Source organism: Pezoporus flaviventris, unplaced genomic scaffold (genome assembly GCF_033815535.1).
Source record: "Pezoporus flaviventris isolate CSIRO_AGI_PZ_B2104156 unplaced genomic scaffold, CSIRO_AGI_Pfla_v1 ptg000018l, whole genome shotgun sequence".
NCBI classification, from domain to species: Eukaryota; Metazoa; Chordata; class Aves; order Psittaciformes; family Psittacidae; genus Pezoporus; species Pezoporus flaviventris.
Window position 1 is genome coordinate 2,206,465 of NW_026892566.1, and position 26,005 is coordinate 2,232,469.

Genomic DNA, 26,005 nt, shown 5'->3' on the forward strand with positions numbered 1-26,005 from the left:
AGCTGTAACTCCTTAAACAATTTGCTTCCATCTGATCAAACATGTGGAACTATGAAATATTCTTCTCATATGGAAAAGTAAATATGTTTCTAAAATAATTAAGTGGCTTGTGATAGACAGTAACATGGGTATTACTGCCACTTTTAGTCCTTCAGGCTCTCCTGAGAAACTTGGCAGCTTAAATGTGATGGGATTTGCACAGACAGAAATAGAAAGAACAACTCTCTGGCTTCAGTCTCCATGGAAACTGTGCAATAACTCTTGAAACTATTTTTGAGACAGAGAGTACTGATTAAACGGATGTCTGAACTTAACCAAGTATTCTGTGTGTGACTTGCATAAATTCCAGAGAGCACCTGATTCATGTGAAGAGTAGTTTTTACAGTGGCTACTGTGTTGCTCTGATCTGAAGTAGAATTTTGGATTTTGGGATCCTTATGTTTAGGAAAAGGGCCATGTTTTTGGATAATCTGACCTATATTAGTGATTTCACTGTGCAGTACACTCCAGATGGATTCAGTTTTCAAGCTCCCACCCAAAATTGTCATGTGGGTGCCAGTGTTGTGTAATTACCACTCTTTTAGCTAGGCATTGTGCTAGTTCTCAGATTTCTAGCACATTGAAATCTGTGTTTTAATTGGTTTAATGAGTCAAGTGTCAGGATGAACTGGTGGACATCCCTATAGCATTAGAAGGCTGCATGCTTATTAGATTTTCTTCATTAGCTATCAATAGTTTTAACAGTGCTTTGATGTTAGCAAATGGCTTTCAGGTATTGAAAACAGGAGTTATGCCCAACAGAAGGATGTTAGTAGTTGACAGACTTGTTATGTTGTGACTTTGTTAATTTAGAATGCTGGCACAGCAAGCTTAAGTTTTGCTGTGAATTCTTTTATAATGCTGATCTAAACAGAATTAGGAAGGCAGCTAGCTAAGGGAATTTCAGCAATCAACATCAGCTTTTGCCATCTTCAACCTAATGTGTTTGATTCATAGGGTCCCCCATTCACAGTCGATGATTATACATTAATTCCTTTATCTTTCTGCCATAGCCTGTCTGAAAATACTGAACCCTTTGGTATTTTACCAAGTAGTTTTTAATTCTGGTTTCACCCATTCTCTCTTAATTAATTTGGTTAATTAAAGCTGGAAGAATGTTTGCAGCTATGAATATACTACTGCTTTCTCTAGAATGGTAATATCTCTTACCTATTGTGTTTGCTAGTAGTCCCTTTCTGTAAATAAATAAACAAAATTAAAAAGGGTATAAAAGAAGGTACCTACCTTTTGTTGATGTGCATGAAAATCTGGAAGTGATTTGATAAAACTGGAATGGAGTTTTATTTTGACAAGCTTGAAGAGTATTTTACTCAGGTATTTCTTGATATGCTGTCATTGCAGTGATGGCTGGAGATTTCTCTTATATGTTGTTAGTGCTCTCTCTTTATTCATTCCTTTGTCATGCAGGTGAGACACTGACTTTTCCTATGTGGTCTCTTTTAGGCAGCCATGGCTCCTACTACTGAAGAGTATTTTCTTAATGAAAAGTGATCCAGCTAAGTAGGATTGCCTGAGTTGCCTCTACGCTATAAACAAATGACAGATTGCTTCAAAGCCATTTGCAAAATAAATGTCATCCTCTTGCTCCCTGAACCAGCTATGCAGCTGTGTTTTAGGAGCTGAAACACTTTCTATGTAAATGTTAGGGAAAGTTCTGTGCACAAAATTTATAAATGCACAGATTTGGCCTGGGTTAGGTTATTTTTGCTTTGTGTAGATAGAAGTAAGCATCTGAACAGATTTGGAACTTCGAAAGTTATGATCTAATTTTTTGGTAGAATTGGCATATCCAGTTCCAATGAGGCTTATTTTCTCATAATGACTGATGACCCTAATTGAGAATCTGTGGTCCAGTGTGCTTGCTACTACCCAAATGCATTGTAGAGTTGGCCACACAGCTTTTAAATGATCTTGTTGATACTGTGTACTGCCATTACTACGAGATTTGTTCTCATTGATGGAACTGCTGGTTTAGGTAGAGGCCACTTTAAGTAAGCACATCAGAAATGCTTTTTAGTTTTTTAATTTTCTGTCACTTTGTGGGTAGTCTTGAATTGAAAGATTTATTTTTTTTTTATTTCTCCCCAAGCTCTAATTTGGGGGATTTATGGCTCTTTCCGTAGAGGTACTTTCATCCTCTCTCATGCACGGGTATTCGCCATCTCTTTCATGTTGCAGGCTTTTCTGACCTCTCATGTGTGCTTCCCACCTCTTGCACATGTACTTCCCCTCCTTGAGGTGCTCTACTCTCTCTCATGGGCTTTCCCACTTTTGCTCTTTCCTCTTCCATGCGCTTCTGTACCTCTCGTGCTTTGGCCCCTTTGCAAGCATTCTTCTCTCGTCTTGTGCTTCTCCATGCTCTTTCCTCCTCAAACGCTTCCTTCCTCACACTCGCCGCCCTCACAATCACACATCATGCGTTTCCCCTTTCTCATGCATACTTTCTCCCTCTTCATTGTGCTTTCTCATTCTCATGCACACGCTCTCCCTTCCTTGTTTGTGCTTTCTCCCTATTCACTTGCACATCCACCTTCTCTTGCACACTTCTCCCCTTCTCAAATGCATTTCCATCTTCTTTCATGTGCTCTCTCCCTCTCTTCATGCCTGCTTCCCTCTCCTTTGTACTCTTCCCCTGGCTGACATGCTGACATGCTTCCATCTCTTTTGTGTGCTCCTCCTCTCCTTTGTGTGTTCCCCTCTTGCATGTATCTCCCTCCCTCGCTGATTGCCTTCTCACACATGCACTCTCCTTCCTGCGCATGCATGGTTCTCCTCAAACGTTCTCTCCCTCTCTTACTTGGATGTGCTTTGTCTCTCCCTTGCTTTCTTTCTTTCTTGTGCACTTTTGCTCTCATGTGTCTTTCTTGCATGTTCTCTCTCTTGCTTTTCCTTTTTCTGTCTTCCTTTCCCTGTATAGATTTTCTCCTATCTTGCATGTTTTCCCATGTCTCACTCATTTTCCATCTCTCTCACACACACTCAGATTCTCACAAATTTAAATAACTTGCATTTTCCCTCTCCGTTGCATGCTCAATAGCTTATGTCTCTCTCACCTTTTTTCTCTCACCTGCCTTCTTTATCTTGTACTTCTTTCCCTCATTCACGCTCTGCTGCTAACATTCTCTCTCCTTTGTATGCTTTCCTGTCTCTGACAGACTTCTTCTTTCTTGCGTGCACTTTCCCTCTTTTAATCTTGCAGTCTCTCCCTTGTGCTTTCTCCTTCTTGCTAGCTCTCTGTCCCTTCTATATCTACAGTTCTTCCTCTCAATCTATAGAGCTTCCCCCAGACAGACCCTACTTTCTGCTTGTCTTGGACCTGCTTTCCCTCCCTGTTAGCTTTGCGTTTTCCTCTCTGGGGTTATTTCCTGTCTCTTGGATGCACTTTGCTTATGTCTTTCAAGCTTTATGAGTCCCTTCTCACACACACTGGCTTTCCACCTTCTCTCATCGCTCTTCATTTTCTCCCTTCATTTCTCTTCCCTCTCTCTGTTGGTGTCTGTGTCCCGCTGCCTCTGAGCTTCTCCTCTCTTTCTCTGTGCTCCCGTATTTCCCTTTCTGACACCCTTTTCCTGTGTGCCTTTTGCCTTTCTCTCTGATGTGCTTTGCCTGCCTTTATGTACATCCTTATCAGTGATCTGGACTTGGGAATTAAGTGCAACCTCAGTAAATTTTCACACAGCACCAAGTTGGTTGAGAGTGTTGACCTGCTGGAGGGTAGGAAGGCTCTGCAGAGGGATCTGGACAGGCAGGATCCATGAGCTGTGGTCAGTGGTATGAGGTTCAGCAAGGCAAAGTGTCAGGTTCTATACTTAGGCTGCAACAACCTCATGCAACACTCCAGGCTTGGGGAAGAGTGGCTGGAAAACTGCTTTGTGGAAAGGGACCTGGGGTGCTGATTGATGGAGCTGAACATGAGCAGCTTGTGCCCAGGCAGCCAAGAAGGCCAATGGCATCCTGGCCTGCATCAACAATAGTGTGGCCAGCAGGGCCAGGGCAGTGATCATCCCCCTGTACTTGCACTGGTGAGGCTGCACCTCGAATCCTGTGTTCAGTTCTGGGCCTCTCACTACAAGAGAGACATTGAGGTGCTGGAACAGGTCCAGAGAAGGGCAATGGAGCTGGTGAAGGGTCTGGAGCACAAGCGTGATGAGGAACGGCTGAGGGAGCTGGGGTGGTTTGGAGAAAAGGAGGCTCAGGGAAGACCTTAAGGCTCCCTACATCTACTTGAATGGAGGTTGTAGCAAGGAGAGTGTTGGTCTTTTCCCAAGGTAGTGAGTGACAGAACGAGAAGAAATAGCATCAAGTTTACATTGGATATTAGGAAACATTAGGACTTGATGATCTTAAGGGTCTTTTCCAACCTAAATGATTCTATATGTCCCCTCTGTTATGCTTTCCCTACTCCCTAATGCTGCATGTTTTGCCTCTCTTGGCATTTAACCTGTCCTATGCGCTGTGCCTGTCTGATGTGATTTTTGTCTTCTACTTACCCTCTTCCCTGTCTCATTATGTCACTTTGTCCATTACAACACCCATGCCTCTTGTCTGCGCTTTCTTCCATTTGTGTGCTTTCCCTCTTGCACACTTCCTCACATGCATTTCTCTCTCTTGTGTATGTTCTTTATCATGTACATGTTGCCTCTCTTGCACACACTTTGCCTCCCACATGTTTTACTTTCATGTGCTCTGCCTCTCCCTTGCTTGCACTTTGCCTCTCGTGTGTGCACTTTACTTTTCTCCCTTTCTTGCATGCATATCTACTTTCCACCTCTCTCCCTCACTTCTCAGTCTCTTGTGCTCATGCATTACCTCATGCATGCAAGCTTTGCTTCTTTTGAATACGATTTGCCACTCTCCCTCTCTGTTACACACTTTGCTGCTTTGTCTTACTTTGCTGCTGTTGTGTCAGTTTGGGCGCTTTGCTCTCTCATTTTCTCTTGCTTCCCTGTCTCACGTTCTGTCCTGTCCTCTCACATATTTCCATCTCCCAGCTTTTCTCTCTTACTTGCAGTCTTTCAGAATCTCACTGTCTCCCTCTGTTGCACTCACTGTCCCACTCTGCCCTGCCACAAATCTCTCACCACCACACCCCTCTCTCAGTCACCCCCCCAACCTCTTTGTAGGTTCCATCTCACTCCCCATCTCTCTCTTCCTGCCCCCACTGCCATTTTTCTCACAATCTTAAACATGCTTTTTCTTTTTCTGATGTACTTTGCCTGTGACAGACTTTGCTTTTCTCTTGGTTTCCTTACATTTTCTTGTGAGCATTCACTCTCTTGCAAGTTTCTTTTCCATTTTCTATTTCTTCCCTGCTCTGCACTTTTACATGCCCCATCTCCCTGTTGTTTTCTTTTTCTCTTGCTCTCACTTTCCCTATGTATTTTTCTCTTCCCCCACTTCCGTGCTTTCTCAGATATGCTTTCCTTATCTCAGGTGTATGTTTTCTCTTTCTCTAATGTGTTCCTGCTTTTGTGTTTTCCTCTTTTGCTTGCATTTATGCTTGGTCTTCTACTTGTGCTTTTCTTTCCTCAGTCTTGTGTTGTTCCTTGATATTTGTTGCTGTCCCACTCTCACATTTTCCTTTTCTCTTGCTTTCCTTGTGTCTTGGGCTGTCTTTGCCTATGTCTCACATGATATTCCATCTCTGACATATTTCCTCTTGTATGTGCTTGCCTTCTCATGCTTGTGGTTTCTTGCTTGTAACCTCACTCTACTGTTCACGTTTCACTCTTCCTTGCTCACTTCTTCCTTCTATTTCTTTCCCTCTCCTGAGCTTTCCATTTGTCTGACATGTTTTCCTGCTCTTTTGAATGTGCTTTGCCTTTCTCCTGGACATGCTTTCCCACTCTCTCGTAAACATTTCCTGTTGCATGTGCTTCTCTTTTCCCAAGGGAGACTTTCCTTGCCTCCCTTGTGCACTCACACTCCCTTGCATACCCTCTAGCATGTTTATTCTATCTTGCTTTTTCCTTCTCTTGCATGCTCTCTCCTCTCTGCCACACATACCTTACAGCTGACCCACCTCTCCTTGTACTTTCCCTCCCTCTTTCTTTTGCTGTTGCTCTTGATCATGTACTGTTCCTCTCTCTAACACACCTTTCCTTTGTATGGCTTCACCTCACACACAGTTTGCCTCTTTCATGTGATTTGCCTCTCAAAGGGGTTTATTTCCTCTCTCCAATGCATTTTTCTTCTCTTGCCCTCTGCCCCTTGCTTGTCTTCCCTTTTGGACATAACCTCCCCTCTACCCAGCCCCTTTTCCCATCTTTTCCACTCTCTTGTTCTGCCTCATTCTCCCTCTCCTTCTTTTACTTTGCTACTCTGTCTTTTGTTTTTCCCCACCTCTTGCATGCTTTTCTCTCTCTGAAACATTTCCTTCCTTGCAGGCACTTTCCCTCATCTGTTCTTTCAGTCTCTCTTTTGTGCTTTCTCCTGCCTGTGGCTCATTATCCCTCTCTATTGCACAACACGCTCCCCACTATCCCTGACATTTACACTCTCATGCTTTCCCTTTTCTCATGTGCTTCAGCTCTCTTGCATGCCTTTCTTCTTGCATTCCACTACCTCTTTTGCCTTTCCTTTCTGTGTCTTGCTTTCCCATTCTCCTTTTTTCCTCATCTTGCACGCTTTCTCCCTGTTGAGCAATTTTCATCTCTCCTGCTTGTAGCTTTCCTATTGCTTGTGCTTCCTTTACCTTGTGATTTTCCCTCCATTTCTTGCTCTAGCCCGTTCTAACCCTTGCTGTCCACCTCTTTCACTTACTTTCCTATTCACTCTCTCCCTCTCCCCCTTCTTTCTTTCTCCCACTCAATTTACTTCTGCTTTCCCTCTCCATTCCTTTTGTTTTCACCTCTTCTTCTCACTACTCTCCTCATTTGCCCTCTCTCTCTTTCTGGCACAGCTTTCTTCTGTATAATTTTTGTGCTCTCTTGCATAATTTGTCACCTGCTTTCTTTTCTCTTGACCTTCTGTCTCACAGGTGCCCTTTCCCTGTCATGTGCAATTTTTATCTTTCTGTCATTTCAGTCTTGCATGTTTCATTTTTTTTCCTGCATTTTTCCCTCTCTTCCCCCTCCCTCACATGCTTTGTGTCACATAATACCTTCCTCTCCTGCTTGTACTTTCCCTAGCTCATCTTGAGTTTTTCCTTCCCCTTTTGTGCTATCCCTATCTCTCACCATCCTTCTTTCTTAGTGGCCTTCTTTCATCTCTTTCTCAACCTGTTGTCTGTCTTTCCACCCTCCAATTTCTTCCCTTGCTGTCTCTCTTCACCCTCCTTGTTTCTGCTCTTTCTCACACACTTTCTTCTTCCACTTTCCCACTCACATTTCCTCCTTTTGTCTTACATTTTTTGCTTCTCACAGATCCTCTTATGTCCATTGTCTCTCTCTCACATGCTTTGCCTCTCTTGTGTGTTTTACTTTTCCTTGCACTTCCTTCTCTTTGCTCTCATTTTCTAGCCCTTTTATGTTTTCCCCTCCCTTGGTCTTTTTCCATCTCTGGTATGTTTTTCTAGCTTCTTGCATTTACTTTTCCTCTTGCTCATTCATGGTTGCAGTCTCTGGCTCATGCTTTCCCTACTTCTGTCACTTGTGATCTCTTTTTCTATTGCTTGCTAGCCCTACATCTCAGCATCCCTCTCTTTCTCTTGCTACCCCCTCTTTGTCTCTCTTGCCTTCCCAGCATTGCCTCAGGCATGCTTTCCCTCTCTCTCTGATGTGCTTGCTCTCCCCTCTTCCCTCTCTTAAGCTTTCCCCTTGTCTTGGCCACCTCATCTGACTGATATGCCTCATCTCTGGCATGTGCTTTGCTTCTCTTGTGCATATGCTTCACCTCTTTCAGATGCTTACCTGCTCTTGTGGATTTGCTTTGCCTCTGTCACATGCTGTTGCATTCTCTGGCATACTTCCTCACTCTCTGATATGATTTTCTAGTTGCTCATGTTTTCAGGCTCTTAGTTGTGCTTTTATTTACTTTATGCTACCACTCTGTATCTCTTGCCACCCTCTCTCTGATTCCAGTTCTGATTCCAGCTCTTTCCATCTCCCTCCTTCCCCTCTCCTTCCTCCCATTCTGTCCCTTCCTTACCCCCTTAACATTCCCTCTCACATGTCATGTCTACATCATTCCATTTGCATGTCTCTGCATCTCGCTGCCATGTAATTCCTCTCTTCCAGACATGCTTTACCTTCCTCTTTTTATTGGTTTCTTACATCCACTTTGCTTCCGTCTTTGTTCCCTATCTCTCATGTGCTTTTGCTTGTCTTGTACCTTTATTCTTTATCAGGTGCTTCCCTCTCTCAAAAGCTGTTGCTTTTAACATCTTTATCTTGCACCCCCCCTCCCCATACGCTTACTGCCTCTCTCACACAATTCTTTTTTCTCTTTTTATTGTACTTTTCCTCTGGCTTGCATGTTTACTTGTGCTTTTCCTCCCTCCGCTTCCTGCTGTCCTTGCCTTGGTTTGCTTTTCTGTTGCTTTGCCTCTTTCCCTCTCCTCCCCCCCCCCCCAAATTTCTCTCTCTCTCCTTTCTTCTAAGACATATCTTCCCCACATACTGCTTTCCTTCTCTCCCTCACATACTCCCCTACTCCCAAGTCTCAGGTGGTTTGCATCTTTCACCTTTGCCCCTCTGTCACATGGCTTGCCTCTGTCTCTGCCACCTACTTTACCTGAGCCTCTCGCATACATGGTTTACCCCTCTTGTGCTTTCTTCCTCCTGCTTGCATCTCCTCACACTCTTGCATGCTTTCCTTCTCTCTTACGTGCTTTTCCTCCTGGGTGCTTTCCCTCTCTCCCACACACTTCCCCTCTCTCAGGCTTCCCATGCCCTTTTCCTCTGCTTCTGGTACACCCTGTGTCTGTCTCTCAACAGCCTCTCTCTTGCATGCATTCTCCCTCATGTGCTTCCCTCACACATGAATTTTGCCTCTCTTTCATGCTTTCTTTATATCTCATGTGTGCTTTTCCTTGCTTGCTGTTGTCATTGTCTTTCACCCCCTCAACTCATGTGTCTTATTAACCTTCTTTGTCTTTCTCGTCTGCTGTCTCACAGTTTCTCTTCTTGCTTGCACTTTCCATCTCACTCATGCTTTCTTTTACTAGTGACACTCCTCCCTCTCTCTCCCTGTCCTGCTATGCCTCTCTTGCTTCCCCATGTCTCATCCCATTCCCTCTTTCTTGTCCTCGGTTCCCCTTTCCTCTTTCTTCAAATCCCACCCACCTAATCTCTGTCACTGCCTCCTCTCCCTCACTCACGTGCTCACTCAGCATGACAGTTTGCCACTCGTACCCACTGTACCTCTCCGTGGTGTGCTTTTCCTGTGTGTCATGTACCCTACCCCTCTCATCTCCCCCCTCCCACACTCACTATTACACGCTAACCTCATCTCCACATCATGCATTCTTACTCGCACACATCTTGCTTCTAGCTGCCATGCAGTTTGCCTGTCATGTGCTTTGCTTCCCTTGCATGCATTTTCTTTGCCTTGTCCTTTACTGTTTACCCTTTTCTTTCATCTCTTCCTCTTGCTAACACCCACTTGCATCTTTTTCCACCTTTCTCATACTTTTCCTCTTTCTTGCATGCTTTTTCCCTTACTCATGCTTTCAGTCTTGCTAGTGCTTTTCCCCTCTCTTGCTTTCCATGCATCTCTTGTGTGCCTCCATTCTTGTGTCTTCGCTCTCTTGCACACCCCCTCTTAGTTTGCTTTTCTTCTTGCGTGCTTTCCCAGGCACTCAGTCTTCCTCTCTCTCACTCCCAATGTCAGGTTTTCTCTTGTCCTCCCTCTCACCCCATCCTCTCCCCCATCCCTGTCTTCCTGTCCCTCTGCCTCTCTTGCTGCTCCCAAATAACTCAATGCCCTTTCTCCCCGTGCTGCCCTCCCACTTCTCTAGGTGCTCCTCTGCCTCTCTTGTTGGCCCTCTGTCTCTCATGCCATCTTTCTCACTGTTGCCCCCTCCCTGTCCCTTTGTCTGTCTCTCTTCCTGATTTTGCTGTTCCTTTCTCTCAAATGCTGTCCCTGCTCTCTTCCTTTCCTCTTTCCTGCTCAGTGTCCTTCCCTCCCTCTCTCACTTTCTGTGCCTCCCTACTCTTGCTGTTTATTACACTCATTTCTTCATCCCCCACTGATCCTTCTGGTCTTTCCCTGCCCCTGTCCCTGATTCTTCCCCTGCTGCTGTACCTTCCTGTCTTTCCCTCTCACTGCCTGTACTGCCTCCTTCCCCCCCCATTCATTCTCCCTGTCTTGCTTCCTGCCCCCTTCTTTGTCTTGTTGCCCCTACATCTCTTTATGTTTCTCTCACCACCCGTACATTTCTGTCGCACTCACTTTCCCTCTCCCTTTCTCATAATTTCCACACATTTACACTTTTTCTCTCTCATCTGTCACTATTCTTTTCTCTGTCTCTCTTGTTCCTTTTTTTTTTTTTGCGTATTTTCCTTTCTTGGACATTTTGCCTCTCCCACAAGTATTGTGCCTGTCTTGCACGTATTTTGTGGCTCTGGCATGCTCATTCCCTCTGCTGTATGGTCCTTGCTTGCAAACGTTTTGCGTCCCTTAAATAAGCTTTCTCTCTCTGCCTTACAATCTTTTTGACTCATACTTACTCTGTTACATCCTTTCTGTCTCAGTTTCTGTATCTCATGCTTTCCTTTTCTTGAACATGCCATAATGTGCAACTTGGCATTCTTGAGCTCTCTTAACACACCCTTTCTCACACTCAGACTTCTGCAACCTCTCTTGTCATTTTCGTCTTTCATGCTCATATACTGTGCTTCTCACTTGCGTGTCCCATTTCATGTAATTTCCCTTTCTTCTGCCTTCTCTCCAGTGCTTTTTCTCTTGTGCTTTCCTTTCCACAGGTGTGCTTTCATGCTCTTGCATGTGTGCTTCCCTTCTTGGTTGCATGTACTTTTCTTGTCTTGCATGTGCTTCTCCTCTTATGTGCACTTCACCGCAATTGCATGTGCTTTCCCTCTCACCAGCTTGAACTTCTCCCTCCATTTCTCACACATGAATTCCTTCCTTGTGCGTGTGCTTCTTCCTCTGTATCTATCATGTATTCCCTCTGTTCCTCTTGTGAACTTCTCTCACCCCCTGTGCACTTATCCTCCTGCTCATGCTTGTGCTTTCCCTTTTGTCTGTTGCAGTTTTTCTAGCTTTTTTTGTACACTTTTCTTTCTTTTGTGTCAGTACATTTACTTTATTGCTTTTCCCTCTTCTCTCAAGCTTTCCTTCTCCTACATAAATGTTTTCCTTCTCTACTGTGTATTTCTCCTCTTTTGCAAGTGCTTTTCCTCTTTTGCATGCTGTTGCCTTGTCACTCTCTTGCACCTTTGCTCTATTGGCTGTGCTTTCCTTTTTCCTTTTTCCTTTCTTGTTTGCACTCTACCCCTCCTGGGCACATTTTCTCTCCCTCCCTTGTGCTGTGTTGCATGCTTTTCCTCTCACTTGCACACCAGCTTTCCCTCTTCCATGTGCGCAGTCCATTCTGTCTGTAATGAACATCTCTTCTTTATTCCATAAGTTCCCTCTCTGATATATTTAATCTTTTTTAGTGTGCCTTTGCCTCTCTGGCACCTTTTCCTTGCTCTTTCTGTTGCACCTTTCTCCTCTTATGTGCATGCTCCCTCTCCTTCTTGGTCCCCCCTTCTCATATCCACACTCTTGCCATCCCCACCCACTGTGCTGTTTGCTTTCTCTTTCTGTCTCTGGCATGCTTTCCCTTGCCTTCAAGCTTTTTGTCTTTCTCTCATGCACTTTCTCCCAGTCACAGTTTCCTGCTCCATCATGCACATTCCCGCATTCATAGAATCATAGAATAGTTAGGGTTGGAAAGGACCTTAAGATCATCTAGTTCCAAACCCCCTGCCGTGGGCAGGGACACCTTATGCTAAATCATATCACCCAAGGCCTCGTCCAACCTGGTCTTGAACACTGCCAGGGATGGAGCATTCACAGCCTCCCTGGGCAACCTATTCCAGTGCCTCACCACCCTAACAGGAAAGAATTTCCTTCTTATATCCAATCTAAACTTCCCCTGTTTAAGTTTTAACCCATTACCCCTTGTCCTGTCACTACAGTCCCTGATGAAGAGTCCCTCCCCATCATCCCTATAGGCCCCCTTCAGATACTGGAAGGCTGCTATGAGGTCTCCACGCAGCCTTCTCTTCTCCAGGCTGAACAGCCCCAACTTTCTCAGCCTGTCTTCATACGGGAGGTGCTCCAGTCCCCTGATCATCCTCGTGGCCCTTCTCTGGACTTGTTCCAACAGTTCCATGTCCTTTTTATGCTGAGGACACCAGAACTTCACACAATACTCCAGGTGAGGTCTCGCAAGAGCAGAGTAGAGGGGCAGGATCACCTCCTTCGACCTGCTGGTCACTCTCCTTTTGATGCAGCCCAGGATACTGTTGGCTTTCTGGGCTGCAAGCACACGCTGCCAGCTCATATTCGTTTTCTCCTCAACCAACACCCCCAAGTCCTTCTCCGCAGGGCTGCTTTGAACATCTTGTTGATATGCAAGCAATAACTAAAATATTGGTGTGTTTTCTCTCTGTTTTCCTCCACCCCTCTTTTATTCTTCACCTCTCTTTCATGCTTTCCCTCTCTCTCGTACAGTCTCCTTTTCTCTTTGGCTTGTTTTCCTGTCTGTCTAGCATATGGCCTTTTCCTGTCATGAGCACACCTTCCATCTCTCCCTTTGTCACTCACGCTTTGTCTCTCAAACACACTTTTCTGCTCATTCTGTGTACTTCCATCTCAGAAGTGCTTTGCTGTTCTTAAGGCTTTCTATCTCTCACATGCTTTACCTCTTCCTTGCATGTGCTTTCCTTTTGTTGTATGTGGCAATGTTTACCCTTACGCTCATGCACACTTTTCCTCTTCCCTGCACATGCATGCTAATTCTCTAACTTGTGCTTTCCTTCTTACTTGTGATTTCTCTCCTGTTCGCCTCCATCCATTTACTTCTGCTTTTTCAGGTCTTTCTCCTCCCCTGTGTGCTTGCTCTTTCAGTCATTCATGTTCTCATGCTTCTTCATGCATTCCTGCCCTCACACTTTTCTCTTACTGTGTGCTTATCCTCTCTTGTGTGTGATTTTCCTTTCTCGTATACTTTTCTCTCCGTTGCAGTTTCACTTTTTTTACGCTCACAGTCTCATTCCTTCTCTCTTGCTTTCCCCCCATCTCAGTCTCTCAAACTTTCCTTCTTTCTCTTGCATGCTTTTCCACTCTTGTGCTTGCACCTTTCCCTCTCCCACACTTTTTGTCTTGCATACTTTCCATATGCCTTTTTTGTATGTCTCTCTTTTGTTTTCCTTCTCACACAAGCTTGCTTTCTTGTGCACTTTTCATGCTGTCACTCTTTTCTTGTTGCTGCCTTGCTTTTCCATCTTTCTCAGTGTGGAGCTGTACCTCTTTCATGTGCTTTGCCTTTGCTTCCCACTTATGATGTCTCTTCCTTGCTTACGCTGTCCCTCTCTGATGGTTTCCCTATGCATTGCATGCTTTCCTTACTTCACCCATTCATGTTTTCCCTGTTTCTTGTGTGTTGTTTACCTTTTTTGCACGCTTTTACTTTTTTTGGAGGCATTTCCCATCTCTCTCTTCCTCCCATGCTCCTTCCCTCTCTTGCATGCTTTTTCCTTCTCACTGTCTTGTGCCTTTCTTTGTCTCTTGCGCTTTTCCTTTCTCACTGATGTGCTTTCTATCTCTTCTCCCTCCTCACTCCCCAAATGCTTTCTCTATTTTGCAGGCTTTACTTTCCTGTCTTGCCTGCAGTCTCTGCCACCCTCCCTCCCCACCCCCCTTCCCTCTCTGGCACTCTCTCATGCTTGCTGCTGCTGTTCCTCGCCCCCATTTTATGGTTTCTCTCTGTCTCTCAGTGACAGATTTTCTCTGTTTCTTTGTGCCACTTGCATGTGTGTTCTTTCTGCCACTTCCTTGTATGTGTGTTCATGTGTTCTCAGTGTCCCCTCTCGCTGGCATATTCTGTCCACTTTCTCCTAGTGTGCAAGCTTGCTTTCTCTCACTATCATGTGCTGTGTTGCTCTCTCTCGTGGCTTTACCTCCGTTATGTGTTTTCCCTCTCCCATATGCAGATATACTCCGCCCCCCCCCCCCCCCCCCCCCCCCCCCCCCCGGTGCTTTCCCCTTTTTCCCTTTATCTTGAGCATTCTTTCATTCTCTTATGGGCACACAAATCATTCTCTGTTGTTTTCAGTCTCACATGTTTTCCTTTTCTCTGTTACGCTTCCCCACTCTTGCATGCTTTCCCTTATGAGCATGCTGCCCTCTTCTTCTATGTACCTTTTCTCTCACATGCTTTTCCTCTTGTTTTCATGGTCTGTCCCTCTCTTTGTGTGACCGTTTTGTCTCTTGTATTCACCCTTCCCACTCCTGTGCATGGCTTTCCACACTCATGCACACTTTCCCACTTTTATGTGCTTTTTGTTATTGTTGTAATTTCTCTCTTGCCCACTCTTTAACTCGCAGTCTTTCACTACTTTCATCTGGCTCTCCTGCTTTATTTCTCTTCCTTTTCCTCTCTTCTTTGATCTCTTTCACTCTTCCCTTATTTCTTCTCTGTCACTCTGTTATGCTATCTTGTCCTCTCTCACTCTGCCTCTCTTTGTTTGGTCCCTTTTACTTTCATGTGTTGTTTTTATTTTTTCTCTCTATTTCAGCTCATCTCTTCCCCAGTGTCCTTCTCTCACTCCCCGTCTCATTTTCCCTCCTGATTGCCCTGGCTTGCAGAATCTCTCCTATCTGCTTCTCATTTCCTCTTGCTTCCTTTATCTCTCACTCTTTCCTCTGTCTCTGATCCCCTATGCATCTCATTTCTCATCTTTCCTACTGATTTTCTTTCATATCCATTTTCACCTTCCCACTTGCTTAGTCTATTTTTCTCTTTCCCTTTCAGTTGCTCTCTTTCCTGCATTTTGGCACACTTCTCTCTCATTCCCTTTCCAGCTCTCTTTTCCTTCATGTCTTGGTTGCTTTCCCCATCTTCTTTGTGCTTTCCTCTTCCTCTCTTCCACTCTTGCTCACGCTTCCCCCCTCTAGGTACCTTTTCCTATCCCTGTCTTTCAATCTTGGTTGCTCCCTTTGACACTCCCTTTCATTCTTGCTCTTTACTTCTGCCTCTTTCACTCTTATTTCCTCTGCCTCTATGCCATATCCCCCTCTTTCTCTTTTCCCCACCTTTCCCTTTCGCTCTCACTACTTTCCCTTTTGCTCTTCTCCTTCTCCCCCTCCCTTTTCCTTTTCCCTTTCCATTCCTCTCATTCATGCTTCATGGAATCACAGAATGGTTTAAGTTGGAAGCGACCTCTGAAAATTGTGTTCTGTCTGTTTACTTTACATTTTCTGTGTCAGCGAAGATTAGCATTACAATATCACCAGAGCTATGGCATAAAAAGTCTTATGTTGATTTTTCTGCATTTTTCTCAGATAGAGTCCAGTGAGGACAGAAGGTCAGCAGCTAGTCTATAAAAGTATCTTCCTCAAAAATCCAATTGGTCTTGACCTCAATTTCTTGCCAAAGTGAAACCATTTTTGTTTACTGTTCCTTTTGTGCTTAATAGTATTAGGATTATCTCATCCTTTGTAGAGAATCATTTTGCTTCCAAGAGAAAGTGTGTGGGGCTCTGCAGTCTTTATGCTAACGCTGAATATTGTTTCTAATTATTCAGCTTCATGCGAGTTATTTCTAAGTCCAACACTCATATAAACTTGTCCACATAAAAAGTATATATAACACTTGGGCTCAGTAAGAGTATTCTTGCATAATCTCAGAAGTCATCTCATTGCACCACTAGGAATAATGAGTCTCTGAAGATGAATCCACTGCACATTGCACCAGAAGATTCTGTGAGGAAAGCTGGGGGCAATACTCTGATACACTGCATGAAGTATACACAGTGCACTAAAGGAATACTCTCCCTTTTCTCTTAATTACTTTGAATATTCCTTCCTCTTAATTCTGTAACTGTAATCTTCAGACTGAAGCATAGTACAAACTTTATTTCTTCTCTACAATTAGTAAGGGCTGCACATTGAAGCTGGGTTGTCAGTGGCTTATGTGACTGCTCAAGCAGGAGCAGAGCCATTCATGGGCAATTCTGGAAAGAGAGGACCATATTTTGAGACTTTTATTTATAATTTTTGTAGAAATGTTTCTAGATATAACCTTATATTTTCTAGATATAACCTGTACTTTTTGCTGTTAATGGTTTTGTCTTACTGTTCTAACTTGCAGGTTTTTCTCTCTCACTATTTGTTTTCTTTTTTTTGTTCTGTGGCCAAAAAAACTGACTGCTTGGTTCTGGTAGCTGTGGGTAGGACTGTATATGGGATATGGGATGTTGTCCTTCTGCATTTATCCAGGATTTTTCTATCTTCTTTTCTCACACCTTTTCTTGAAGTGCACAAATTCTTTTCAAATGTGTATGGTATTGGGGTGGCAGGAGTAATTTGAGGAGAGAGGTGTTATTCTAGTTCAGTCACATGTTTTAAAATAGTTGCTGTAATGGAAAAATACAAGAAAGAACAAATTCTGCCTTCAGTGCAGAAGAGTGAGTGTTGCTTCACTGAACTATAGAAGGCCCACATTGGAAGGGACCTCACAAGATCATCTAGTCCAACCATTTGTGAGAAAGGGAGCCTCGATGGGATCATCTACCACCCCATCCAGCTGCATCTTGAAGACCTCCAGTGATGGGGACTCTGTCATGTCCTTGGGGAGATTATTTCAGTGACTGATTCTTCTCATGTGAAAAATGTCTGCCATGTACTGAACTGAAATCTCTCCCTTGTACCCATGGCCTCTTGTCTTCTCCATGTGGTGTACCTGATGAAGAGAGCACATTCATCCTCTCTGTAGCCACCCTGTTAACTACTGGAATACTATAGTAAGATCTTCCTGAGCCTTCTCCAGGAAGAGACCTAGGTCCTACAATGTAGGGCAGGCTCTCCAGCCCTTTGATAATCTCTAGCCATCTTTAGGACCCTCTCTAGTCTGTCTGCATCTTTTTTGAATTGTGGGGACCAGAACTGAACACAGTATTCGAGGTGTGGCCTCTCAAGCACTGAGTAGAGTGGGATGATCACATCTCTCTCTCTGCTAGTGATGACCTTGTGGATGCAGCCCAGGACCTGATTTACCTTTGTTGATGCAGCAGCACTCTGCTGACTCTGTTCAGCTTGCTGTCCACTAGCATCCCCAGGTCCCTTCCAGCAAGGCTGTTTCCCCACCACACAGATCCTGTACTGGGCCCTTTGGTTATTCTATCCCAGGTGCAGGATCTTGCACTTGTCTTTGTTAAATTTCATACAGTTCTTGCTAGCCCACTCTTCCAGCATGTCCAGGTCTCTCTGTAAGATGGCTTTCCCTTCTGATATGCCCACCTCGCCACCCAGTTTAGCGTCATCAACAAATTTGATGAGCATGCTTTCAATGCTATCATCTAGATCACTTACAAAAATGTTGAACAGCTTGGGGCTCAGTATCAATCCCTGGGGAACCTTCCCTAGGAGTGCCTTGTGACACTGTTCATATGTCCCATTAGGCTGATATATTCTAAACTGTTAAGTTTGAATTTAATTAAATAACATGGTAACTGTTTATTTAAGTCTTTTCAGAGCCTTCCTGTCCAGAAAAATTGTCATATATTATTTTTCTTTACATCTTCATCTAAGTTGATGAAGAAGAGCTGTTTGTTTACAAAGTGGGCAGGAAAGCCTGTAGATGCACCTTACCAGAAAATCAAGCTATAGTTTCCCTTTTATTCCCTGCATGTATTATGCTGATGTAAAATGCTTCAGGATTTTTTTCTACTGGAAGTCTTTAGAAGCGCTAACTTGATTTTAGAAGAATGCTTTGCAGAAAATTGACTAATGTTGAGCTTTGAAATACTTAGGATTTGTGTTTTGCTTGTTAGGAATTTTAATAATTTGGTTTATATCTTGTTGCTTTAAAGTCTGGGCCAGTGACAACAGGAATAGACTGATTTAACTTCTTTGGTTTTCTTGGAGCTGAGCAGAGTAGCGTGTGTTAAGTATTAAACTAAACAGAGCCTTATGAGAAAGCTTGAAGCAGTGGTAACAGGCAGGAACAGTCACTACATATATACCAGCATGGCCTGCCATGAATGAAGAAAATACCTATAATGAAGAAAATGCCTGTAAAGTAGAAGAATTTTCTTCACTACAAGCATGTAAAATGACAAAGGTATCTGCTGAAAAGGAGTAAAACTTCTCTGTGGTGAAGAAATCTATATATTGCGTGGCCACATTGCCTAGAGTGCTATCTCTTTGCCTGCAATCCTGGAACAAACATGGATGATCTAGATTGTGAAGATTTTCTCTTTTCTGTAAGGGAAGGTGAGGACTGATCAAGTAAAAGCTGAAAAGCAGAGAATTTCTAGTCCTTTGTAAGTTGATTGCCATAGGATCTGGAGAAATGAGCAGATGCAAGGGGTGAATTGGATGTAGTGAACATCTTTCCAGTTAGGTTGCCAAGATTTCTAGAAACCATTACTAAAGGTACCCAGTTAAATAGTGATGGTAGCCATTAAGAGTGGCTTTTCAGACCTTCTGGCCCAATGTCAGCATAATTGGATTCCTACTTGCAATCTAATGTAGATCTTTGTTAGGTATCCAGTTTAGGGAGTTCCACTGGAACTGTTTTCAGGGGCCAAGCCTGACTGAAGACTGGAAAAAGAAGGCTGAAATTTCATTGATATGTGCTCTGTATTTTAGATAGAGCTCTGTTCTAACAGGTTAGCTGGTAGTACATGCCAGCAAAAAGAGTTAGCTCTGCTGGGTGACTGTAGCTACTTCTTTTCCTGACAGGAAACTCCCGGCACAAATGATTATGTCAGCAATGAAAACAGGCAAAACTGTTGATATAATCTTATTTTTCCTGCTGTTAATGCTGAAATGAAGAATATTTAAGATTCAGGTGTAATAGCCTTTTACAGTTAAATCTTTATGAGAACCTGCTGAACTCTACACTGCCTTCCAGACATAGTACAGTGTGCTGTAACTTACTGCCATGGACATTTGACTTTGCTCAGGTAGGTAGTTGTAGCTTCTCCACCTTTATTACTGGGAAAGAGGATGCATGGGAAAAACAGTGGTCATCCCCAAGCTGTAGAATATACTCAATGACTCTTTTAGATGGGTGCCATCTACTGTTTTTGACATCTGTCTGTTGATACCGTTTGGTGTCAAAAATTGTGACTCTATAGAATTAATGTTGTTCTGATTGACAGCCTGTAACAGAGTTGATCTTGTAAATTTTCAAAGGACTCTTGGTTCCCTTGAATCTGCTAAAAATTGCTTAAAAAGTGTTTTTCCATGACAATGCAGGATTGTATGCTACAATCTAAAATAGCACAGCAAGGACTATACTAGGTGAGAATACAGGATGTGGGAGAGACGTAGCAAGTTTGCTGTTGCTGCTAAACTAATTGGTATTTGTTTAGATCAGGGGAAATTCTTGTAGATTGCAGGTACTCTATGATGTCACAGACTCAGTTGGGAGTGTTACAGGATTTGTTGCTGACTGCAACCCGTTATTAGTATATAAACAGGGCAGATTAACAAAGCGCCAATTATTTTTATAGGTCAGTAAACAAGAAGATTTTGCAAACTGAAGGCCAAGAAACCCTAGAATGCAAAATGCCATTAATACAGTAAAAAATGTTAATCCACTCAAATTGCCTTCAAATACACAAATTCAATATCCCTGTAAGAGGTAATCTAGGCAGTGATACTCAGCTAGAAAAAGCAAGCTGGAAGGATAGAAATGCTGGAGGATAACATTTACTGAAAGGATTCAGCATACTTCATACTGAAACCCTACAGACTTGGCCCTCCCTCCCCTAGTCCCAGAAAAATTACAATCCTAGGGTATTCTTCACTCATCTGCTTGCATATTTCTAAAATGTTTATTTAATATGGTGGATTAGAACAAATGTTGGAACAATGTAAAATAGTGTATTTTAAAATTCCTTGTGGAAGCATTTGTAGGGCTGCCTGCAAAGGGTTTTTGCTTTATTTTTAAACTACAAAACTTTTGCCACCATCTGCCTAGCATTCTACGTAACTGGGAGACATGCTTTTACAAGAAAAGAGTGTTTTTTCTTTCATGCTTTTGGCATCATAGTTTTTTCATCTTATAAACCTTGTATTACCCATTTTAATGGCACCTTAGAGACAGATAGGGAGGTGAAAGATTTGTTGACAAACCATTGGCAGTTAGATCTAGGAGATGCAAAGCATCAGAAAAATCTATTAATAGCACACTTTCTTGGCCATATTTTTCTAGGTATTAAATATTCAATTAAAAGAGAGGATTTTTGTTGGAAGCCAGTATGTGCTCTAGACTACTTGCAGTCTAAATATAGCGTGTTCAGTGATGTGAATCTTCAGTGTTCTTTGCTTCAGAATTCTTCTAAGGCATTGTCTTTTCTGGACCTAGCGATCTTCAGCATCAGTCTCATCTGAAGTTTGGATATGCTTTGTCATCTTTAACACATTTGGATTTCTCATTCAAGTCCGAAGAAGCTAACTAGCTAAGTGAGCTCAATATCAGAGGCTAGGTACTTGGTTTTTTTTCAACTCCTGCATTAGGCAGTCTGGTTCTGTCAGAACATGGTGATAATGTGTACAGTTTACATCCCTCTATGTTCTTCTCCTTTGAACAAGAAAAGGCATTGACTGCTGCAGGGACAGCTCTGTATGGAGTAGTTACAGGTTTATGCTTTAGATGTGCCTTGTAATCTTCTGTTGTTTTCACTGAAGCAGCACTGAGAGGTTGCAAGGTTATTTATTACTGGCTGCTCCAGCCCATAAAAGGTAGGGTACAAGTGGCATGCTACAGCTAGCTTTCTGTGCTCTCCTCGTGGCTTCTTTTGGAATACTCGAGAGCCAGCTGAGCTGCCTGGATTGCCTTGGTCATGTTAGCGGCAGCAGCCTGATCCCTATGCCCTGATCCCTATGCCCTGTACCTTGTGGGCACTCTGTGTGTGTAGAATGAGTAGGGTGCATAAAGTCATTATTCTTAGCTATTCAGCAAATGGGTACCTGGCAGAAGCAAGAAGGCATGGGCTGTGCCTTAGCATCAGAACAGCTGAGTAGGTCAAACTGCTTGGGCTCAGTCATTCTGGTGCTGTTGCTGCAGCAACACACATGTGAAGTCCTATACCAGCTCCAAAATAGATGGGATTATTCTGTTAACCCCATTAACAGTTCAACTTTGTGAATACAGTATACTTTTGTTGCCTTCTCTAAATTGCACTGCTGCATTTTACAGTGGAACTGTCCCAAGATTTCCTTCTGCAGGTAGGTGTCTATGTTTTTTTGAGAGATGAAGAGAGTTCTGAGACCTTTTGGAAGTAAAGGTATTATATAAGCAGAAAAGCGTTCATTATCTTTACTGTATCAGAATATAGAAATTGTACCATTTACTTACTGACTTGGGGATTCTTTGCTAGAAATCATAATGTGAAAATGCAGAATTTAAATGTTGCTAGTAAAGATTACTTTGTGCTGTCATTCTAGTTTAAAATGCTAGTAGGTAAAATACCGTATCTATCTAATTTTTGAGCCAAAGAAATGAGTGCACAGAAATTCTATTCAAAACAATCTTTCATTATTATCTTCCAGTGATATTCCAATAATACTCCAATATAATGATCTTTCGATTTAATTTCTTCATAATTAAAAAAGTACTTTTCTTTTTCTTTTTCTTTTTTTCACTTTCAACACCACTGATTTAAGACTAGGAGCTTTCTCACAATAGGGCACTGAATATGTTATTAGGTGAACACAAACTAAGGAAAAAGATATGAACTGAAATTTAAATTTAAAATGCAGGGCTCTTGAAAGACTTGAATGTATAAGTTCATGGGTACTCTCACTTCCTTCTTTTAGGATTTCCTTGAAAATCCCATCATGAGCTTAATAAATGTGAAAGTCACTACCACTGATAGCCTTCATCTAGCTGGTCAACAAAATGCTTTTTTTTTTACTCCAGAAAATGATTTAAAAATCACCTGTTTGCCTATCTGACTCAGAACCCATTTCCTCTGTTTATTCAGTTGTATCATCCAACTACTACAAATACTGTTTTACTCATACAGCATGAAAACAGCTAAGAATGAGTGAACTGCAGTTTGTTTAATTCTCATCAACAAAATCGGTTATTAAACATAAAGCTGGTTATTTACACAAGCTCACTGAAGAATAAAATAGTTATGCAGAAGCAGGGAGCAACCTAGTTCACTCCCAAGCCACAGTTTCCTTGGCTAAGCAGCTAGGGAAATAGTTTTCTATGAAATGAATATATGTTTTGCAATCATTCACACTAACTGTTTTTAACTGATTTTTTTAGCTTCACTTTCATGACCTGTTTTTCTTTCCACTGAAAGGCTTGGGAATTTTGCTCTTGACTTTGCTAGAATAAAGAACTGTATCCCAAGTATTTTGATTTATAAATAACAAGTTTAATAGTTTTACTAGGTAAAATACTGCATTCTGTGGCTTACTTAGTTGTGACTAATTCACATCTCACAGAAGTGCTAATCATCTTAAATTTTTATTACTTGGAGCAAGATCAGAATTAAAATCTGGGAGAAGCAGAACAGATTTTCGGATCAGGATGTCAGTGTAAATCATTTCTGCCTTCAGCTGATACATTCTTTTGGGACTGATGATGTAAAATATATTGATGGGGAGAGAAAAATGTTCTGCTTATTATTTCAGTGAAAAAGCTTTACTCTTCTCTCTGAACAGGTAAGCATCTGAATTTGGTGCAAATTAGTCTCTGCAGATGTGGTCTGGGGAGAATGGACATGTGCCAACCCAGCATCATTGCTGTGAGTTGGCACTTTGGGAGGGAACAACAATCAAAGTGCAGAAAACCCTTTCACTTAATTTCCATCTGACTCCTGTCACCAAATACCTTAGTGTGACAGGTTTGGACCATGTAGGTTACATATGGGACAGACATTTCTAGCAATACAATGGACCCAGTTGAGCTAATCTGCTGTGACAGGAATGCATCACTCATGTAAGCCTAAGAATGTGGTGTTCTCTGGAGAATGTTATATTAGCTAGCTTTGCAAAGTATGGTAATAGCAGTTGTTATATTGCTTTGTACAGTGTTACTGGCTGGGGGCTTCAGTGTACTCTAAGAAATTTTATGCCCTGTACAAAGGGAGCAGTTATCCATTGTACAGGTTAGGCAGCTTTGTGAAGAGTACTGAAGTCTTTCTTCTCTGCCTCTTACCATCCACACACTGTGAAAAGCACTGGAAGGCCAACAAGAGATGAAGCTATCTTGAAACTGCTTAACGGAGACTTTAGCAATTAAAACAAAGTATATTAAAGCACAGAACCTTCTAAGTGTGAGGTGAACTACTGGGTGCCTTTAATGCGGAGGCAGTTGCTATACTTACACTTAATGTACTTACGTGTTACAGGATATATAGAGACGATAAGGACAAACTTTATTAGTTACATCGTTCCATCAGTAATCAGTATCCTGACACAAAGTGGAGGTCTGTGAGTGTTCTTTGGTTGGGAAATAATGCTAAAGTAGAGAAACTGTTAAGTCTTTACTGAGTTTGCCTGAGAATGAACTCCTCTGTTTCTGTTCCCAGGAATTCAGCAGCAGTGGGTCATGGCTGTTTCTGCTATGCTCTAATGCGTTCCCTTCCAGTTGCCATATACATAGTTTTGGTGACAGGTCTGCGTTACCACCTGTTCATATGGAGCGTCTTCTCGCCAAAATTACTTTATGAGGGAGTGCATGTGTTCATCACAGCCGCGATCTGCCTGTTCTTCACAGCCATGGATCACAACCATTCTCACAAAGTGCAAGATTGAAAGAAGTGTGCAGTGTGCAGATCTGGATTGCAATGTCTGGTGCGACACCGAGATGGAAGAAGGATAATAATGGCTTTAAATTTTTGTGCAAGATTTGAAGATTAACCTAGTTTAATTTAGTCAAAGTCAGGATTTGAAGGGCCTGTGCTGTTTTAAATCTTGAGTTTGCTTTAAAAATGTTTAATTTAAATAAACTGTTTTTTCATGAATAACTTTTGTTCTATAGCTGTCATTATAGCACTTTCCAAATCACAGAATGGCAATATTATATGATTAAAATTTCAAAATGTACATCTTAATCTGAGTAAAGACCACAGGCACTGAAAAAAATCTTTTGCACATACAATCCTTTTTTACCTTCTTAGATGACAGATTCTTAAAAATACCCAAGAGAATTTCTTGGTGCTGTTCACAAGACTTTGCATTCATTAGCCTTGGGAGATTTTTGTTTGTTTTGTTTCTAGCATGTGCATTGAAATTGTTATTAAATTATTGTACAAATATTCCAGGTAAAATGGAATATTTTTTGTTTTGCATATGCAGCATTTTTATTTAAAGGCTGTATTTTCTTTGTAAGATGAGTGCAACCATTGTCTGCGATGTATTTCAATCTGCCTATCCAGTGACTTCAGTTACTGGATAGGAAGGACTAACGGGCTAACAAAGCAATGATTCTTTCATGGAGTCTATCCACTGCTAAAATATTGCATTTCTTTTTATTAATGTCTAATGTTTAACCAGGTTCATGGCAGCTGTGCTGAACATTTGGCCATGTTTTCCATGCTAGGGTAGAGAGTTATGACCCATGAGCACAAAATAGTTTAATGGCTAAGTTACCAGCAGAATAAAAGGTGTGTTTGCATCACCTTCCCTCTTAGTGGCCTGTCTGGCCACCTAATTTGAGTGTGCTATAATTAATTCCTAACAATGTTTTCTTTGTTTCTGTCAAGGGGATAAACATTGATGACTATCCTGTCAGTATTCTTTATGTGGGTTTTTCTTCTTTCCTCATATTTTTGTCCATGTTAGCAGACAGTAGGATTTAATCTAAATGTATTAGAGATGCAGCAGAAGAAAGGCGCACAGGGAAGTTTAACTTCTGTTATAAATCTAAAAATAAAAAGCTTTTAAGCCCTATGTAGCCAGCAATGCATTTATTAGGATCACTGATAAACTTTTCATCTCATGTTTCAAGTAGTGCAAATCTCAAAAAATAGGCCTTTAGTTTATAAACATTAATAATGAGCCATCTTAATCTCTAAAAATGAAACTTTTTTCAACTGTAAAACAACAGAATTTTCAGTACTCTGGCCACGTACTGCTGTTTGCCTGGAGAAGAGACTGAAGGATCTTAATGTCATTCACTGTGACCAGTTGGGAGTTTGAAAATTAAATACTTTTAATAAAATGTTTTTTATTGCAAATTGTGGAATACTTAAAACAGTTTTTATTTGTGAGTGTTGTACACATTTACCATTTTCATCATTCTCGGTATTTTTCTGGTTATCTGTTGGCTAGCAACCATATGGGGATTATTGACATAATCTCTGCTTACTTGGCTAATTCCTAAGCAATCCTCCCTAATATTCATACAAAATATCTTTACAAAAGATTCAACTCAGAGGGAAAGGGTGATAATAAAGAGAAACAAAGGGTGGAGGGGAAGTTGCTCTGGGGTACAGAATCCTAAAGTAGTGGGAGTTGACATCCACAAGATCTTTTATTCCTTCTTTCTGATATTTTTTGCTTCTAGTTTATCTCTTGGACGTTTTATCAAATAGTGGAATCTAAACTGTTGTGTATTAAGGTTGCATTTCTTTATGTTACTTAGTTAAATAATCATAGTGTCCCCTTTCTTCTCTGAAGTTGAAAGATGTCCAGATTGAATCTACACTTGGAAAAACTTTTAGGTCTTCAAGACCAGGAAGGGAAGGAGGAACTTAGACTGCATCTCTGTCTTGAGTTACACATGGGTGATACCTCAAGAAAGCATGGTGCTTTCAACTTCAGAATTGCCATTTTTATTCCTTTTCACTTTTATCTT

The 26,005-nt window shown here is 42.0% G+C and overlaps 1 protein-coding gene across 2 annotated transcripts in view; it reads left to right on the forward strand.

The window, feature by feature from the left end:
- The window catches only part of PIGG (phosphatidylinositol glycan anchor biosynthesis class G (EMM blood group)), an 82,291-nt gene extending 56,906 nt beyond the window's left edge, over positions 1-25,385 (forward strand). For both annotated transcript variants that reach the window (XM_061455062.1, XM_061455063.1), the window contains exon 13: positions 23,736-25,385. In XM_061455062.1, coding sequence (XP_061311046.1) covers positions 23,736-23,961 — 226 coding nt within the window. In that variant the 3' untranslated portion in view covers positions 23,962-25,385. The remainder of the gene's footprint in view (positions 1-23,735) is intronic.
- Positions 25,386-26,005: the final 620 nt, after the last annotated feature.